This window comes from Colobus angolensis, unplaced genomic scaffold (genome assembly GCF_000951035.1).
Source record: "Colobus angolensis palliatus isolate OR3802 unplaced genomic scaffold, Cang.pa_1.0 Scaffold158, whole genome shotgun sequence".
Classification (NCBI taxonomy): Eukaryota; Metazoa; Chordata; class Mammalia; order Primates; family Cercopithecidae; genus Colobus; species Colobus angolensis.
Genome location: NW_012114688.1, coordinates 9,014,045 through 9,033,183, shown reverse-complemented (window position 1 = coordinate 9,033,183; position 19,139 = coordinate 9,014,045). Strand labels below are relative to the sequence as shown.

Below are 19,139 nucleotides of genomic sequence, written 5' to 3'. Positions count from 1 at the left end.
TAAAGTAGCTGCCTGAGTTACTGCATACTGGCATATAGAAAACAATGCAAGCTATGTTTCTTAAATTTTACAAAATAAAGTGGCCCCTGTTTACAACTTAGAAACTGGAAATTACCCTAGTCTCTTGCCACAGTTGTCTCTAGGAGACTTTGCGTATTCCTTATGGGTAGATAAAAACCATTGATTAGCTTTGTTAACTAAATATCAATCTGCGTTTTGGACCAAGGAACTGGCAGTTCTAGAGATTTGACAACCGTGTCCTTTTGGAAATGTGTACTGTTCCCGCTGCAAAGGCCAGCAGTTCTTACAGCTGGGCTTTTAATTGGGTCTCTTGGGGGTCAATGGAAGAATGTTGGATATGCCTGAGAGAATTTAATGGCAAGATGCAACTCTGAGTGAATTTTTGTCAAAAAATAAAGTTTGTGAGGAAAAGTGAAAAAAAGAAATTTTTCAATAGTTATAATCAACTTTCCAAAATTTATTTTATAATTAAGAAAATAAAAATGAAAGGAAATTCTATTCCATCAACTGATTCTGAAGTCCTTCTATGTATTCTAAAACTTTTTTTCCCCAAATGGATCACACTCAAACTCTATTAAAAAGTATAGTAATATAATATCAAATATTAGGGATGCTGTGGGAAGCAACTGAAATTCTCATATATTGTTGTAAGATTTTAAAATAGTACAAACATTTTGAAGAACTGTCTAGAAATTTCCTAAAACATTAAACATATGCATTATTACCTTTCGAATTATCATTTCTCTCATATATATATGTGTATGTGTGTGATACATATATACACACACACAAGAGAGATGAACATATATGTCCACAAAAAGACTTGAATAAGAATGTTACTGGCAATTGTATTCATAACAAAAGAACATTAGAAATATTAAAATGTCTACTAGGAGAAGAATGGATATACCAATTATGGTATATTCATGTAATCTTCAACAATATAAAAGAACAAACTATGATCCATACAACAACATGGATATATGTCCAAATCATCTTGCTGAGCAAAAGAAGCCAGTCATAAAATTATACAAACTTCAAGAACAGAAAATACTATATATAGGAATAAAAGTCAGAATATTAATTACCTTTGGGGGTAAAGTCTATTTACCTGAGATGAGTGCATAAGGGAAAATTTCAGAGTGATGAAATATTCTAAATCTTGATCTGGGTGGTTTTCAATGGATGTATACATACATAAATATTCATCAGGTTATATACTTGAGATTTGAGAATTTGTTAGAAGTAAATAATGTCTCAATTTATAAAAGATCAGTGAACAACAGCAAAGACAACTAATTTATCTAAGAGAACTCTTTACTTTCACTGGAGCATCTAATATATTAAGAAGTGAGCTAAAACATGTAAAGAAGGATTCACATATAGGCCTAATAAACATATTAAAGATAAATTATGACTTGTGGAGTAAATAAGTACATGACTACAGGATTAGTCAACTTCAAGATTATTCTCTAGTAAGAGAATTACAAGTAAAAATTATGCATAAAGCAAATGATAGCAAAGGTATTTTAAATGTATAATCTTACCATCTGCTTTGCTGCCTTCTTCCATCAAGAGTTTTGCAATATTCAAGAATCCTTTTGCGGATGCTAAGTGGAGAGGTCTATCTCCAACTTCACCACTTACATTTACATCAGCACCAAATTTCAAAAGAAGGCGAGTTACCTAAAGGATTTATTCATTTGAAATTAGTATCAAAATTCAAACAATAATGCAAAACTTTCGGCAGTATACAAAAACACAACAGGCGTAAACCACAAAAAATTCATTGTTATATCACCTAGCAGGAAGTCCAAAACTGGAATAATTCTAGGGTTGATTAATACAACAGCTTAATAACTCAAGTTCTTTCCATCATTCTGTTCTGCCACGCTCAGCAAGTAGGATGGATCACCCCATGGTAGCAAGAGAGCTGCAGGATCTCCAGTCATTACAAACCGAGGTCCACAGAGCACAGTAGGAGATGACCACTATCTTTTGGAACAAGGGGCCATATTTTTTTAATCTAGAAATTCCTTGTTAAAAACTCTCCAGAAACTCTCTTCCCATATCTCTTCAGTCTGGACTAGGTCATTTGCAACTTTCTAAATCAATCCCTGGACAAGGGGAAAGATTTACCGTGAGTATCTTCAACTAAACAAGATCTAACACACAGTAGATGGGGATAGGAGCATCTCTAAGCACAACCTCTAGGAGAGACGTTGAACAGTAAAATAAAATAAGGAGTCTGCAAGAAAGAAAAAAATATATGGCCCAAAGTGGTAATAGTTGAAATGATAGTTTTGCCTAAGCAACCAATAGTGCCTGTTACTGACCTTATGTTGTTAACTTGAGGGGTAATATCATATACTGATTAAGAGTTAAGGTGCAGTTTAAGATAGTCCTAGATTCGAATCTAGAATCTGATTTATATCAGCTGTGTGTTCTTGAGAAAAATTAGTTAATTTATTTATACCCAAGTTTTTTCATATGTGCAATGGGAATAATAGTAAGACTTAACTCATGGGTTGTCATGAGGATTAGATTAGAAATTTGTTTAAAGTGCATAGCACAATGACTGTCATACACTATTTGTTCTGTAAATGTTATTTTTTATTTTTGTTGGTGAACTGAGACAATGTTGTTTACCATTTCTGTTTCAGAGTTAATGTGGGGCTAGATGAGATGCTAGGGAACTTTGAAAACATTTTTTAAAAATCCTCTCCATATTTTTTGACCTTGAAAACCTACTTTTGTCATTTGCTCTCTTTAGTATCAACTCTCTTGTCAATTTCATAATGTAAGTCTTCTAGGTACATAAATAGCCTTCTCTAGAGTCATGCAGAATCTTCTCTGAATGATCTCTTCCAAAGTCTCCTTCTGGCCAGAGTCAGTGGTAGTTGACTTGATTCTTGATTTTCATGGCAGCTTCAGTCATATACCACTACTGGTCATCTTGCTACTGGAGTTTTGGGTATTTTTCTGGATATGTGAGTGAACTGGAGATAGGAACAGTAGCCCTGACATCTTTTCCAATTAACTGAGACTCTACATCCATATGGTCAGAAAAGGATAAAGTGATGAAGCAGGTAGGGGTCTTCCTGGGATTGTTTTAGGTAATTTAGGAATTCCTTTGAGTCACTTGCATATATACTTAAGAATTTTCCAAATAATTTATGTAAACTTGACGTTGGCTCTCCTGAGAATTTCAAAAGTCATCTCAGTGATACTAAGAGGTTAAGTTAAGATGCGCCTGAGTCCTTAAAATAGCACTTAGGATCCAAATAGCAATTGACCCCTCTCAATTGTCTTGACCACTGAAGTGTCAGCACAAAAGTGAATTCAAGCTCTAAAACTATTTTTACTTCCCATGAGTCAACAAATAAACATGTCTTGAGTATAAATCTCTCAAGAATATGGTAGACTTTTGATAGAAATTCTAGGTAAAATATTAGCTGGGTACAATGTGGGGAACTGAGTTCCTATTGAGTGTAATGAACAAGAGCAAGGGTTTGGAAATCAGGCTTCTATTTATCAGCTATATTGCTTTGAACAAATTGTTTATCATTTTGATACTTCAGTTTCTTCATTGCTAAAGTTGGAATAACAATATTTCCACCTCTTGGAGTTGTTGTGAGGATTAAATAAGTCATAGCATGTAAAGCACTCAGAAAAGTGCCTGGCATTCAATAGCTGTTAGTAAAAGTGGTAGCCCCAACTTGGAGCATGTCCATTTTATCTCTTTGCTGGCTAATGGACAGATCAAGACTTAATTCAGGTGAAATCAGAACAGCAGAAGTTTAGTTTCAAGAACCTTGCATGCCTAAGCAGATATTTCCACTTAAACAGATTCCATATATTCTGATTATGTGACTTTATAATAGACAGATTTAAACTATCTCTGAAATCGATTGTCTATTAAGGACTATTATTACATACCTAGGAAATATTACTCTTGGTACAAAACATCTACTCTTCCACTTAAAAAATAAGTAAATAAACAAATGACAAGGAACATGGCACATTAGGTACATTTATATATTGAATGTACCATTCTCCTTGTCAGCATATTTTAGCAAATGACAATAGCCTCCATAAATTACTTATGTGCTGCCTTCGCATACAGAAAGTGAGTCCCTTATCATAAAAGGGCCATCCACATTTTAGCATAATTTTATAAGACTGTGACCATATTTTCAGGGAAAGTAAACAAATTTAGTTCTCCACCCAACATGCATACAGGCTGTTTATGTTTCTCCTGGGTGATGAGGTTAATCGTCAAAGAGGATGACTCTATAAATAACATGCATTGTATATATCCTGTCTGTGCCTGAGGTTAGGAAATGATGGGATTTTTCCATTACTTGTGCTTTTGGGCCTGTACTTCTAAAAGTATTTTCGGTGCCCAGCTCTTCATTGCACTCCAGTGCACTCTGAGCAGCACATCAATGAAATAAGCAATCTTCCTACCTATAGGTCCTGCTTCACCAGTCTTAGAGTGTCTAGGCATATGCCAGCTAGCAGAGGAATAAAGACACAATGACTATTGAGCACAGGGACACAAGTAAGTTTGATCTTCATTTTGGAACCCTCAGGTGGTGCTGTGGCATGACCTCCAGGAAGGTAAAAAGGTATAATTCTATCCTAAAATTGAAGGAGTCTAGAAAGACAAATTGGCCGGGCGCGGTGGCTCAAGCCTGTAATCCCAGCACTTGGGGAGGCCAAGACGGGTGGATCACGAGGTCAGGAGATCGAGACCATCCTGGCTAATACGGTGAAGCCCCGTCTCTACTAAAAAATACAAAAAACTAGCCGGGCGAGGTGGCGGGCGCCTGTAGTCCCAGCTACTTGGGAGGCTGAGGCAGGAGAATGGCGTAAACCCGGGAGGCGGAGCTTGCAGTGAGCTGAGATCCGGCCACTGCACTCCAGCCCGAGCAACAGAGCCAGACTCCGTCTCAAAAAAAAAAAAAAAAAAAGAAAGACAAATTGAGGAAGAGTGAAAATGGAGTATTCAATGAACAGTTATATTTGGTTATCCAGTTACATTTGTTTCTCTCTCTCTCTCTCTCTGGCTATTTTCAGTTCCTTGAGTATTCTCACTGCCACAGGGCAGTGTTTTAAAGAAACATACAATTTTTGTCTTTTGATATGTTAACGTTGAAAATCAGCAGACTTTGGAGTTAGAACATGTTGCCTTGAATTCTGGCTTCTCCATTTAGGAAAATTGTCTGGACTTGATAATTTTTCTCACAGGTTGAAGAAGAATAAGAAGAAGTACTTTGGTACAGCAAAACAAATATAGGCTTTGGGATCAGACAGAACTGAGTACATATTCCAGCTCTTCTATTTATTATTAATAGCTGCATGACTCTGGCATGCTACCTCACCTGACTGAGCTTCATGCATACCATTGATAAGAATGGGCAAATAGGCCAGGCGCGGTGGCTCACACCTGTAATACCAGCATTTTGGGAAGCCGAGGCAGGTGGATTACGAGGTCAGGAGATGGAGACCATCCTGGCTAACATGGTGAAATCCCGTCTCTACTAAAAATACAAAAAATTAGCTGGGCGTGGTGGCGGGCACCTGTAGTCTCAGCTACTCGGGAGGCTGAGGCAGGAGAATGGCGTGAACCCAGAATGCGGAGCTTGCAGTGAGCCGAGATCGCGACACTGCACTCCAGCCTGGGCGACAGAGCGAGATTCTATCTCAAGAAAGAAAAAAAAAAAAAAAAAAAGGAATGGACAAATAACAGCCAGTTTCAGGGTTGTGGAAAAATTAGAAGATAAAGGTTCTATCACAGTGCCTATTCAATGATATAAGCTCAATCATGTGGCAACTCAATAATTTCCTAAAGTTGTGAAGGTTAAATAAAATCATATATTGAACAAAAGTATGTTAAAAACTTTAAAGCTTTCTATATTTTTTTATTACAGAATATAACATTTTATACATATGGACCTGTTATAGAATCACATATTTAAAGTAAATTATAAAGCACGTTAGTAATTGTTTTTATAGAGCCTTTATGAGTTGTTTTATTGTTATTGCCATTAGCATCATCACAGCTACATTTACTGAGCATTTGCCAAACAATTTATATTGCATCCGAACAGCAGCCCTATGAGGTTACTATTAATATCTTTCCCCATTTTGTAGGTGAATAAATGAAGATCAGAGGGATTACATAACCTACACCTGGTCAAAACACTAGGAATTTTTCAAATTTAGGCTGACTGATTCCTGTGGTCACACACTTAACCGATGTACTCTTCTGCCTCTTTGTGTAGTAAGCTCATCAGCAAAAATGAATAGCATGACAACCGTAATGCTTATATGGATCTTCAACTTCCTCAAGGATGGATTGATGAGAATATGGCAAAAATAATTCAAAGATATTTTAAATATAAACTCTTTGAAGACAGGACAATTCAACAAAAGCCTACACTTAAGCAACACTTAACATCTGGAAATCCTACTGTCAGACTTACCTGTTCATGCCCATAGTAGGCTGCAATGTGCAATGGAGTGAAAAAAACTGCATCTTGAATATTGACATTAGCTCCATGTTGCAACAGCACATCAGCAGCCTGGACAAGAAAATGATTATGGTTAAGAACTTCAGTTGAGTTATCTGCCTATTAAGGTTCAGTTTACAACCACCATGCACAAATCTTCTTCAGGAGTTGCCACCCTAAAATACAACTTTCTTCCATCCACCTTATCCAAAACCTCCAGTGTCTTTTTTTTTTTTTTTTTTTTTTTATGAAAGATAAAGACTAAATCTCCTTAGTATGACATTCAAGGTTCCTTCAATCTGACAGTGTTCCTTTTAAATGTATTTCTCATTAGTCTCTTTCCTAAACCCAATTGTAGAGTCAAACTGCATCCAGCTTCTTGCTCCTTTGAGACTTTGTTCACATTATTTCTTCAGCCAGAAATGTCCTTCTGCCTAATATATGCATGTTTAATCTCCAGCTAAAATGCCATCTCCTCCCAGATTTCCTCAATTTCCCTCCCTTCATTGCCATCTGCCTGGCTGAAATTAAATATTACCTCCTCAAAAATCTCACATAACTTTCACTCATATAATTTAGAACAGTTTTCTATTTATATACACTTTAACATCCTTACTAAAGAGAAATTCTTTAAGGACAAAGTGTATGTTGGATTCATCATGCAAATAGTAATCATACAATAAATACTTGTTAAAGAAGTGAATGAACAAATGAAAAACCCTACCAGGAACTGTTGGCCAATTGTCATCATGGAAAGCCATAGATTGGTATTTGTAGGGGATAAAAAAAATATTTTTTCTATCCATTTTAGGTTTATTGGCTGAGGCCATATAAATTAGACTGATAAAAAGGCAGATAAATAAGAGAAAAACATACGGGAGTTTATTAATATGTGTATTGCACATAAATGGGACTACTTAGTGATGAGTAACTCAAAGTAGCCGTTAGAACTTGGGCTCTCCTATAATCTTAACAAAAATTTACAATAACTTTGTAGAGCAGTAATAAGACAAAGAAAAATAACTTTGAACTTCTACTGGCAACAAATTGGGGGAAGGTGAATATATGGAGGAAACTAATAGAAAATAGAAGTTAGTTTTAGCAAAGTTTGTTATATAGATTCCTCTGGTGACTTCTCTGGGCTGATAAATATTTAGAGTTATCTCTTGTGATTAACTTCTGTCCTTTCTGGTAGAGAAGACAGGAAAGAATCCTTCATAAATTTATGTCCCTCTTTTAGGCAAATAGAAGGAGAGCAAAGAGTTCCTGTATCTGTTTCTTTTCAATTTTCTGTAGTTCAAAATAATCAATATGCCAAAGTAGCGTATTTTGGGGGAGCATATTTTGCTACCCTTCACAACAAACTTGCTGATATTTCAGATTTCCTCTCCTAAAAACCTATCTCCTAGTCTCTCTTTTCTGTTCAACAGATTGAAATAATTTCCTTCAAATGTGTTCATTTTCACTGTGGACTTTGCTAATGTACTGTCTATTTTTCAGTTGGTTAAATAACACACATTTTGAAAATTTTTCAAAAGTCTTTTAGAATAGAAAACAGAAAGATGGAATTTAAGAGCTCAAGGGACTTATGTCCTATCACCTCTTCTGTTTCTATGAACAAATTGCCTCTTAAGTTATATTTCCTCAATTGTGTGAATCATAGACCTACAGAACTAGTGAAGGATGATGGACATTACATATCAAACCCTTACATTTTAAAGATAAAAAAATGGAGAACCTGGAATTAAGAAATTTTTAAAGGTCATAGAGCAAGTTAGTGTCAATAGGAAACTAAATCTTTAGTCTCTTGCCTCAAGCTTTGTTTCTGAGTGCTTCACAGTTTGAAATAGTTAATTTTTAGTCATCTATCCATTAAACACCGTTTATTCAGCAAATACGAGCCAAAACTATTATTTTACATGCTTATTTCATAATTTATTCACTTGGGGGGATAGCATTAGAGATGCTAACAGTTGTCATATAAAATAAGGAATTTTTATTGGAAAATCTGAAATTTCTGATGGGTCCAAATACAAGCAGGTGCATAGGATTTTATACATTCTCACAACAATTGTTTCTTGTTCATACTTGAATATTGTTGACTAATGATCAGCAGAATACACATTGTGTACAGTGAGTTGTTTTTATAATATAAAAATTAAAACCACAATGAGCTTTTATTGAGGGAATATTATATATCAGGCCCAGAAACAAGTGTATCAGTGGTATTCAGTCTACTCTGTTTCATGCCAAAACACAGAAAGAGGTGCTACTCTCTATTTTAAAGATGAAGAAACTGAGTGTCTGGGGAGCAGAAGTGAAATTCAAATGCAGGTGTGTTTGACATCAAATCTGGTTTTTACCAGTCCACTCCTCTGACCCTGATTGTACTAACACTAACCTTTAAGTAAATAAAGTAATTAATTCAATCCCAGATAGGAAGAAGCCATCTGTCAGTAGAGGTTCCATAGATTTAGACTGAAAATGAACACGGGAGCCATTTATAACAAGTGCTTGGTATCTTTAGGCTTCACATGCCTGGGAGTTCAATCTCAGGCACCTTTGAAGGAGGCCCCTAGCAATCAAGGGAAATTAAGCTTTTTACAATTCCTCTTATTTTAAATATAGCATAAAGTAGACAACATGAATGTTTATGTAAAACGGACTTTCAAATGTTAACCTATAGAGCCAATTTCTTAGGCATGCTTCCAGAACTTTTATTCTAAAAGATAAGAGCTCTTAGGCTTTAATAAACAGTCAAAAGCCATTTTTTATTTTCCTCCTAAGTTTGCACTTCTCCAGTTAACTCAGAAGGTCAACCTTTGGCTGAACATTCATTAATTATGAAGTGTTGGTTTCCTGAGAAACTGTCAAAATGTAAGTTTTAATGAAACCATACAGAGTCATTACTGAATTGTAGGCTTTACTTAGTTTGTTTAAAATTCAAGCAAATATTTAGCCATTGAGAGCAATGCATGTTAGAATTATCTGATTTTAGCTAGTATGACCTTGGGAGTAATGATGGGGAGAGTATCTCCCAGAACTCTAACGGGAACATGATATATTGTCTGCCATGTGAACTAAGACAAGTACACTCATATAAACATTTAGGCTTCAATATATACCTATCAAGTTATTTTACTCATGGTTCATCTGCTTCAGCACTGAAAAAGTTGGTAAATCAACTTCACACTCTTTCCACTACATGAAATTCTGTGAAGTCACAGACTGCATCTATTTTGTTCCCTACTATGGTAGGTAGGTAATAGGCATCCAATAATTGTTAAACTGGATGTATTTCCAGTACAGTTAAAGTGAAAATTTGGAAGGTGTATATACCATCAGGCATAAGGTAATATAAACAATAATTAGAACTTAATTATATGATAGAAATTTTAAATAACTCAATTCATCAAACATTTATTGATAATTGATTTCAAATTAATCTTCAGGAAATTTCAAGTGTTTTTCTATATTTCAAGACCTGTGGTTGCAGTTTTAAATATATTATTAACATTTTTGCATGATACATATTCTGTTATTTTGACTTTTTTTGTGAGACTATATGGTCATGATGTTTTTTTCTCAGAAAAAAATAACTAGTAAAATTGAAAATTAGAAACAGATTTTATGACAGCTATCTTAATATACTTTAAGGATATAAATCTTTAAACATTTTAAGGATATAAATTGTATCATACTTAGATTTATATAACTGACAAATATATATTTATCTTATTATTATTAAATATATATATATCAGTAGTATTATTATTAAAGAACTAAGATTCAAATATGGGCTGGTAACTTGGTACTTTTTACTGACAGAAGGATAAGGACTATAAATTGCCCCCCATTAAGTGGTTGTTTTATGAGCACAGAAAATAAGTCAGATCTCTTTATCTCGATAGAACAATTACTATATGAATTACCCTTTATAGATATTTTTATTTACCAGTTGACTCTCAAAAAACATCCAAGTGAAGTTCCTCCAGTTTCTAGCTTGTAATTTAAACACTGATTTAAGCATTCTGCTTTTTCTTTTTCTGACATGGAGTCTTGCTCTGTCTCCAGGCTGGAATGCAGTGGTGTAATCTCAGCCCACTGCAACTTCTACCTCCCAGGTTTAAGTGATTCTCCTGCTTCAGCCTCCTGATTAGCTGGGACTACAGGTGTGCACCACCATGCCCAGCTAATTTTTGTATTTTTAGTAGAAACAGGGTTTCACTATGTTGGCAAGGATGGTCTCGATCTCTTGACCTCATGATCTGCCCACCTTGGCCTCCCAAAGTGCTGGGATTATAGGCGTAAGCCACTGCACCCAGCCTGCTTTTACTTTTTATAATGTCTTCGCTTCTCTTTCTCTGCTTCCACACACCCAATATCATGACCAAGCTCAGTTCCCATGTTTTCCATGAAAAGCTTTTGAAAATAGGTCATTGCATTAATCACTTATTTTCTGAATGCCTATAAAACTTAGTGACACAATGTGATCTTTTTGGTAATTAACTCTTCCATAAAATTTTAAACTTATGTTCCCAAGTTGTCTCTATAAAGTGTAAGAAGTTTTGACTCCAGGTAAAAGGATTTTTCACCTGAGGCCCTGAAATTTAATCCTTATAACTAAAATAGCCAGACCTTATTCAAAATTTCACAAATTCCAAAAGTAATGCCTATAATAGCAAAGGTCCTCACTGTTACTTCTTATTAAATGGTTTTGCTACAGTATAACTTTAACTTATTTGACTTGGTTCCATTTAGCTCCCTCTCTATCTTTTATTTTAAGGAGCTCATTGGGTAGGGATAAAGGATAAAAAAGAATGACCATATAAAGAGGAACTAAATGTCCCATGGAAGAGAAAATAGAATAGGGTAAATTCTAGATGAAATAAAATGACAATCAATCTCAGTTGAAATTGCCAAACCAAATATAGAGTCTCATACCTAGCAGACTTTGAATAAATAGCTACACTTGGAAATTAAATTTTTCTTTGCTTTAAGTGGTAATTTATTTTCTATTATTTCTTTGGATCTTCTTCAAATTCATGCTTATACCAATGTTTCCCTTAAGATTTATAGTTTGCTTAAAGCTATAATTTTCTCAATGCCTGTGTCTCACCTTTATTATTGAGATTTATAGAGAGAAGAACAATGAAGCTGTATTGGGATGACACTCATTTCCATTTAGTGGAAAATCTGTGTTAGTAAAGCTTTAGAGAAAAAATTGTTTTTCCAAAGTCTATGACTTATCAATTCAAAATGATCCTAAAGACATTGGCATGAAAGTTGATTTAGGATTGATATTTTTTTCCCAGTTATTTTCAGTTCTGACATTCAACAACCAGTTCTCAATTATTGTCCCCTCCAACTATTGTCCTTCCTCCTAAACTTCATAGATAATTTTTTAAAGAGTCATCTCCAACTTTCCTCTACCTTTCCTCACCTCTTATTCACTCCTCAGTCCACTACAATCTGTCATTAGACCTCACCACTCCAGGGATATTTCTCTGGAAAATGACATCACAGACCCCCTAATTGCCCATTCTCATGGATGCTTTTTAGCCTGTAGTGGATTCTTATAATTTTATGTTGTCTCAGGATTCATTTCGAATATAGGTTTTCTTATACCACAAGCAGGACTTTGTCACCAGGGACACAGTTTCTAATTCTCTGCCTCTTCCCAATTCCTCAATGTGGTTGATCCAGATACCTGCCATGTATGACAATCTCCTGGTGACCCTCTCCTTATGGGACAGCTAGACATAATCGCCGGGTCCATACTGCAGACCCTGACTGAGCGACGGATGAAACGGAGTACTCAGACATAGGTATGCAGTTAAGAGCAGCTAGGGGTCTGCCGGGCTCTAGTGGCCAAAGTGCAGCAGCACCGATAAGCTGGAGCTGCTTGCTTTTATTCAGTGTAGACATAATTCCAAAAGCGTGGAGCAAACACAGTCTGTGGGTAATTAACATTTATCGTTCCACTTTCAGGGAACCTCATGCATGCGGATGATCAAAGGTCAGTTCCTGGCCAACATAAGTAAGCAACTCTGTTTAAGATTAATTCCCCTACACTTACTTGTACCTACTCCTTGCCCCCTGGCTCAGGGTCAGGGAACAGCTGCCTTCAGCTTATTCTCCCCCGAAGCTATGCAGAGCCTTCTGACCTTTCAGAAGGTCTGCTCCTTTCCCTATAGTTTCTCCCACCACTCTGACCAATCTCCTACACGTAATCTACTTGGCTTGCTCCTCTGATGCCCACGCCTACCATGAACTAAGCAGCAGATAAGCAGCAGTGACCCCTCTCGATCACAGCAAGGCCCCACAGAGCTAGTGCCTGCTTACTCTAAACCCATTAATTAGAACTTCCCTCAGGAAACCCACTTGTGTAACTGTTGGATTCCTATTGGAACCCAATAAAGGCTTTAGCATAATGGTTTCTCTCTCTCTCTTGCTCCTCACTTGCTGGTTGAGTGTATGTGTCCTGAACTGTCCCTGGCCCCACTTCTCATTGGCCCTGTAAGGTGTGTTTCTGAGATCTGTAAGTTTATCTTATAAACTCAGGCTTATGAGAGCACAAAGGCACCAAAAAGTACCCACGCTTCTTTTTGTCTTATGTGGTATTATTTGGGACCAGTTAGTAATTCCTTCCCGCTGCAGAAAGTCCTGTTGAGCAGATAGCTTTTCAAAGGTATTTCAGTGATCATCATATTGACAGCATATTTGTAAAATGGACCATGACTATGTTATTGTTTGCAGTTGACAGCTTCTGTTATTTCATGTACTTTGTTGAGCTGCCTCCTCTCTGTCTCACCTGACTGACACATTGAGCTTGTTTTCTAAGTCAAGGCTCTCCTGAAGAGTGACTGTCTTTGTAGGAAAATACTAGACACAGGTCAGATAAGAGCCACAAGGAGGTCTGTAAATATCAACAAGTTTCCTGTGAGAGGAGCACCTGGTCACAGGTTGGACACTTAGGTATTTGGCTATCTGCCAAGATAAAGAGGTAGCTTATGAAAATCCACGAAGCCCTGTCAGGGCGGGACTAATGTTTATAGTCCTCTTGTGAGGGAGACCTCAAGACCAAATTAGAAAGTATATAACATGTCCTTTTCCTTATTTGACTGTTTATCCAGCATTTGTTACTATTGTCTACTTCCTCCTTAAGATTTTATTCTCCCTTAGATTGCTTGACACCACAATTTTCGAGTTTTCTTTCTACCTCTCTGCCTACTTATTATTATTCGTCCATAGAAATGGCTTTTTCTCAGTTCATTTCTTAAGTGTTACTTTTTCTCACTGACATTAGTGTTTTCTTTTGTTCTCTGCTTCCTGTAATTCTCTTGTATTTATTAAGTAATACATGTAAAGAATTTAGCACAATGCTTAGCATGTAAGAATAAATGTTCCAGAAATGATAGCTATACCTATTTTTCTCTATATATGCCTTGATTGATTTCATCTATGACTACTACTTCTACTCCTACTACTAGAAACACACACACACACACGTTTTTCTCAGACTTCTTTCAACACTGGATCTACCTTCTTTGGCAACTGATAGTCCTGTTTTGTATCTTTTCCCTATTTCCTAGCCACCTTTACCCTCGGCTGATATTATCTTTGCATTGATCGAATCTTTATCACTTGCCTTTTGATTCTTGTTATTTTGAATGAAGCATTAGAAGGCAAAAAAAAAAAATAATAATAATAATAATAATAATAATGTGTGCCAATGGGCCAAGAATATCTATTTCATTTAATGTTCACAACAATCTTACAGAATTGTTATTAATAGCCCCATTTTAAAAACAAGGACAGTGAAGCTCAGAGTTATACAGCTTGTAAGGAAAAACACTTAAGTTTAAACTCAGGTTTATGAGAGCCCAAAGGCACCAAAAGGCACCCATGCTGCTTTTTGTCTTCTGTGGCATTATTTGGGGCCAGCTAGTAATTCCTTCCCATTGCAGAAAGTTATATTGTGGAGATAGCTTTCCAAAGGTTTTTCAGTGATAGTCATATTAGCAGCATATTTGTAAAAAGGACCATGATTATATAATTGTTTGCACTTGACTGAAAAAAAAAAAGTTAAACATATTCTAAGTCATATGTTAAGGGTCTTGCAGAGTCTTATATATTAAAATGAGAATTTTAGGATGTTTTTCTTATAGAGATGCAACAAGAGACTTTAAGAAAGAGAGTAAAACATATTTAATTTGCATCTTAGAAGGATCTTTCTAGGAAAAGTGTATGGATTGAATAGATTGAAGAAAGAGCAAGACTGGAAACAGGTAATCCATGAGTAACATCCTGCAGTAAGTTTTGTTTTGTTTTGTTTTTAAGAGATAAGAATAAAATGAATAAAATGAGATGAGGTAGTTGCGTTGGCCTGGAGATGGAGAATGGATTTCAGAGATATTAAGATGGTAGAGTCGCCCAGCTTGGTGGCTCACGCCTGTAATCCTAGTACTTTGGGAGGCCGAGGTGGACAGACTGCCTGAGTTGAGGAGTTCAAGATCAGCCTGGACAACACGGTGAAACCCTATCTTTACTAAAATACAAAAAATTAGCCAGGTGTGGCGACATGTACCTATACTGCCAGCTACTCAGGAAATTGAAGCAGGAGAATTGCTTGAACCCAGGAGGTGGAGGTTTCAGTGAGCTGAGATGGTGCCACTGCACTCCAGCCTGGGCTACAGAGTGAGATTCCATCTCAAAAAAAAGAAAAAAAAAAAAAAAGGTAGAATCAGTCATAACGACAACATATGGGAGGCTGGTGATAAGTAAACATGAGAAGAAATGATCAACAAATGACTACAAAAGAGGATGCCTACAAGAGGAGATGAACGTGAAGATAAAACTTTGTTTACTTCATGAACTTATAAAGTAGGAAAATCACCTTGAGTTTTTCTCTCTTAGATTAATTACTTGTAATAGCTAGTTTATTTTGGTTACCCTTGGTAGAACTGTGCTCTTACTCAATACCACAAACTGTTTCCACCGGGGTCAATCTCTCAATCAAGATTTGAACATAATTCTCAAGGTTTCAAACAAATGAACTGAAAGCTATGCCAATTAAAATTACTAGGAATTGTTTATTCATTTGTATTGAAGGCTTATATAGATTAGAAAGCATTTTAGGTGGTAACATTTGCTTTAGAGTTACCAAGCCCTTTTTTGACTGTATGCTCTAATTTTTATAGGCTTTTCTATTTTTAATTTTATATATATATATATATATATATCTCCACTCCTTGACAGCCATTACAAATGTTAGCTGAGATTTCTCTATGTCATGTGATTACAGAGTTTTTCACTTATAACATTGGTTGAATATTTTTATAATGACTATCATTTTCTTGACATATCTCTAATTAAGTATTTGAGTACAAAAATCTATTGGAAAATAGTTTATTCAGGCTGTCACAGAAATGAGGTCTTTTTATGTGATCTTTCTCTTATTATCACAGGTTAAAATTAAATTGGATCTTAAAATTACACAGAAGATGATTCCACAAGATAATATAATGAAATAAATTAAAAGGAAGCTCTATAAAGTCATGGAAATAAAACTTAGAGACACACACTAACTTATGTATATAAAATAATTTCATCAGTTATATAAATTTAGCATCACTTCTCAGGAAGTGATGAGAATACAAGCAGAAAAGCTGAGGGAGGAGAAGTGAGAATAGGGCAAGGCTGAAGATACAAGTGATACATTTTATAGAGGCAATAATTGAAACTAGCAAGTAACATCCTTTCACTAAAGTAAGAAGAGATATTTGTAGGATATTTATGGTTTAAAACTGGGGAGGAAGGGAACCAGAGAAGGAAAGAAAAGACTCATCTAAGAAGCAGAGAGCAAAAGAATGCCTGTCAAGGTAACCCACAAAAGAGATATTTGTAAGAAAAGAAAGGCAGATTTTCTGTGTTGTTCAGTTAATCATCATCTTGCTGTGCTATTTGCTTCATTAGATGTATACTTCCCCCCCTCCCATCATTCTCTTATGTGGAGTTCTTATTTTAAACTCCCTGGCTGTGAAAACAGGCTTTCAACATTCATGATGCTATGACCACATCATGTTCTACGCATTTCAAAAGCCAAAATTCTGTTTTAGGGATTTATTTATACAAATTGCTACAGGCCCCACAGTTTTCACTACATTGCAATTGTTCAGACTTGGAAACTGGAGTACAAGTTAAACTCCCTCCTTCTCACATTCCTCCTCATATTGCACCTATCTTCAACCTCACATTCACAGAGGAATGAAAGTAGCGTCTGACAACCAGTTTTGTTCATGACTTTCCTCTTCCTACTCAAGTCACCTGTTCCTCTCTTTTCTCAGAAAAAAAAAATCTTCTGCCAAAGTATTTTGAAAACCACAGTGATTTGCCTCTACTTGAAAAATCAACTCTAAATTACACTCAAAAGGTGAGTTGGAGTCATCTAATAAAACATAAGAAGGGACACAAAGATTTTGCATCTTACACACACTAAGTAATAAGAATTCTAAACGTTATATCATTGTTTAATGAATATCAATTTTATATTACAGCTGGAATATAAAAACAAAAAAGACAACATTAACAATTAAATCTTGGGCTCAAGGGTTAATCTTGTTGCAAGTACATGTGTAGAATATGCAGTGTGTGCCTTTTTTGGAACTCCTTCATTAATAAAATCAGAAAACTGACTATGTGATACACTGCAAGATACTTTCTTAATTCATTTTAGGACAGCAGATGTGGGTAATAAGTTATACCTTACAGACTATTTAACAATAAAATTGAAAATGTTGGTCTGCAAAAATTTTAGAATAAGTGATTCCATGAAATTGGTGCTTCCACAGTTGAAAAAATGTTTAACTGGTTATGAAACACTGTGCTTTGACAGATACAGAAATGCATTATGAATAATTTTCTTTCTGAGGAAGAGTTTATCAAAATGAAGAACACACATCATCCAGTCAGAGACCTATTATTAGGATAGAAAACAGTAAGCATAATAGTGGTAAATGCATCAACCATTCCATTGGTCATATTAAACCATGTTAAGGTAAATACAGGGTGGCTAAATAATAAAAGCCTACAATAAAAATAAAAAGAAGCACAATATCACATACGCCCAAGTAGTTTTGGCTTCAGAAACAGAAACGAACAAGATATAATTGCAGATGGGACTCAAGCCCAGACTTCTATAACCCAACACATGGCTAGGAAATGGCAGAACCTATATACAAACACACTATGCAGGCTTGCTCCAGAGCCCACGTGACTAAACTGCTCTGCTTTGCTATGGTCAAAAACCATTGCTCTTGGAGCCAAGTTTTGCAAAAGTTTCAAATATTTTCACATTTTTATTCAATGAACTCAGAACTCAACCTGAGTAGTACTATGACACAGTAGAGCTAGGTGGCACCTAATAGTAGGGGGCATGACTCAGCACCCCTTTCTTGTTCCCTGCATGACCTCCAAGGTACCATTGGAACCTTAGACATCAGAGAATACATATTGAAAATCACTGTTCCACAGAAAAGAGTTGTTACTTTTTGGAGAAGAGCATTGCTACCATATCTATTTGCCAGGCCATGTTTGCTCCTAGATGAAGATGAGGCCAAAACATGATTATAGCATCATGCTAAGTTTCCTGGGGTAATGCAGTCCATATCTTCCAGACATAACAAGCAATCTCTCTATGAATCCATCTCTCTATATATTTGATATTGTCTTTGATAAAATATAAGTGGCATTGGTTCTACATGAGGCTAAGTAGTTCCCTTGAGTTTGGGGTTGACATAATTAATGACTTATTTCTAACAACTAAAATATACAAAAGGTATAAAAATGTCACTTGCAAGAGTAGGTTACAACAAGATTATGGTTTTGTTTTATATTCTCTTGACCTCTCCCTCAGGTGCCTTGTTGTGAACTGCCCTATGGATAGAACCACATGGTAACTTTGATGCCTCTGGATAGCAGAAAGTATGGATTTAAAGCCTGCCAAAGTCCATATGAAGGAGCATGGAAGTGGATTATCTTCCAAACACTCACTGACATGGCTATAGCATCACCCAATACTTTTACTGCAGTCTTCTGAGGGGATCCAGCTAAGCCATTCCAAGATTTTTGACCTATAGAAACTACAGTATAATAAATGTTTGTTTTGTTAAGCCACAAAGTTTTGGGGTGATGTTTATATAACACTAAATAGTTTAACATGCTATTGTGCCTCTCAATTCATTATTTAAAACACCCAGGTTGGAAATGACTTTTACATTGGAATAGTTACTTATGACTTACTTGTAAATATTAAAAGAGGAGCAACAGCTCAGATCAATAAATATTTTTGAGTGCCTAGCTATTCTAACCACTGTGCTAGGCATTGGGGGTCAAAAATAAATTAATTACTCCAAAGCAATATACAGGTTAGTGGAAGAAACAAAGTAACTGTGATATAAGGTACATGTAAATTTGATGATGATAATGTGTGAACTATCACAACGAAGGCAAAAAGCTGTACATTTTACATTCTGTCTGGGGAAGAAAGAGAAAGCTATAGAGAGGTATAAATCTAAAACGTGAAATAGAAGCTTTCTA

The 19,139-nt window shown here is 35.8% G+C and overlaps 1 protein-coding gene across 1 annotated transcript in view; it reads right to left on the bottom strand.

Annotated features, from left to right (window-relative positions):
* The window catches only part of LOC105508112 (serine/threonine-protein kinase TNNI3K), a 305,390-nt gene that overhangs the window by 199,289 nt on the left and 86,962 nt on the right, over positions 1–19,139 (bottom strand). The window contains exons 6-7 of the mRNA XM_011936921.1: positions 6,513–6,611; positions 1,569–1,707 (exon numbers count right to left, since the gene is read on the bottom strand). Of these exons, the coding sequence (XP_011792311.1) occupies positions 1,569–1,707; positions 6,513–6,611 (238 nt within the window). The remainder of the gene's footprint in view (positions 1–1,568; positions 1,708–6,512; positions 6,612–19,139) is intronic.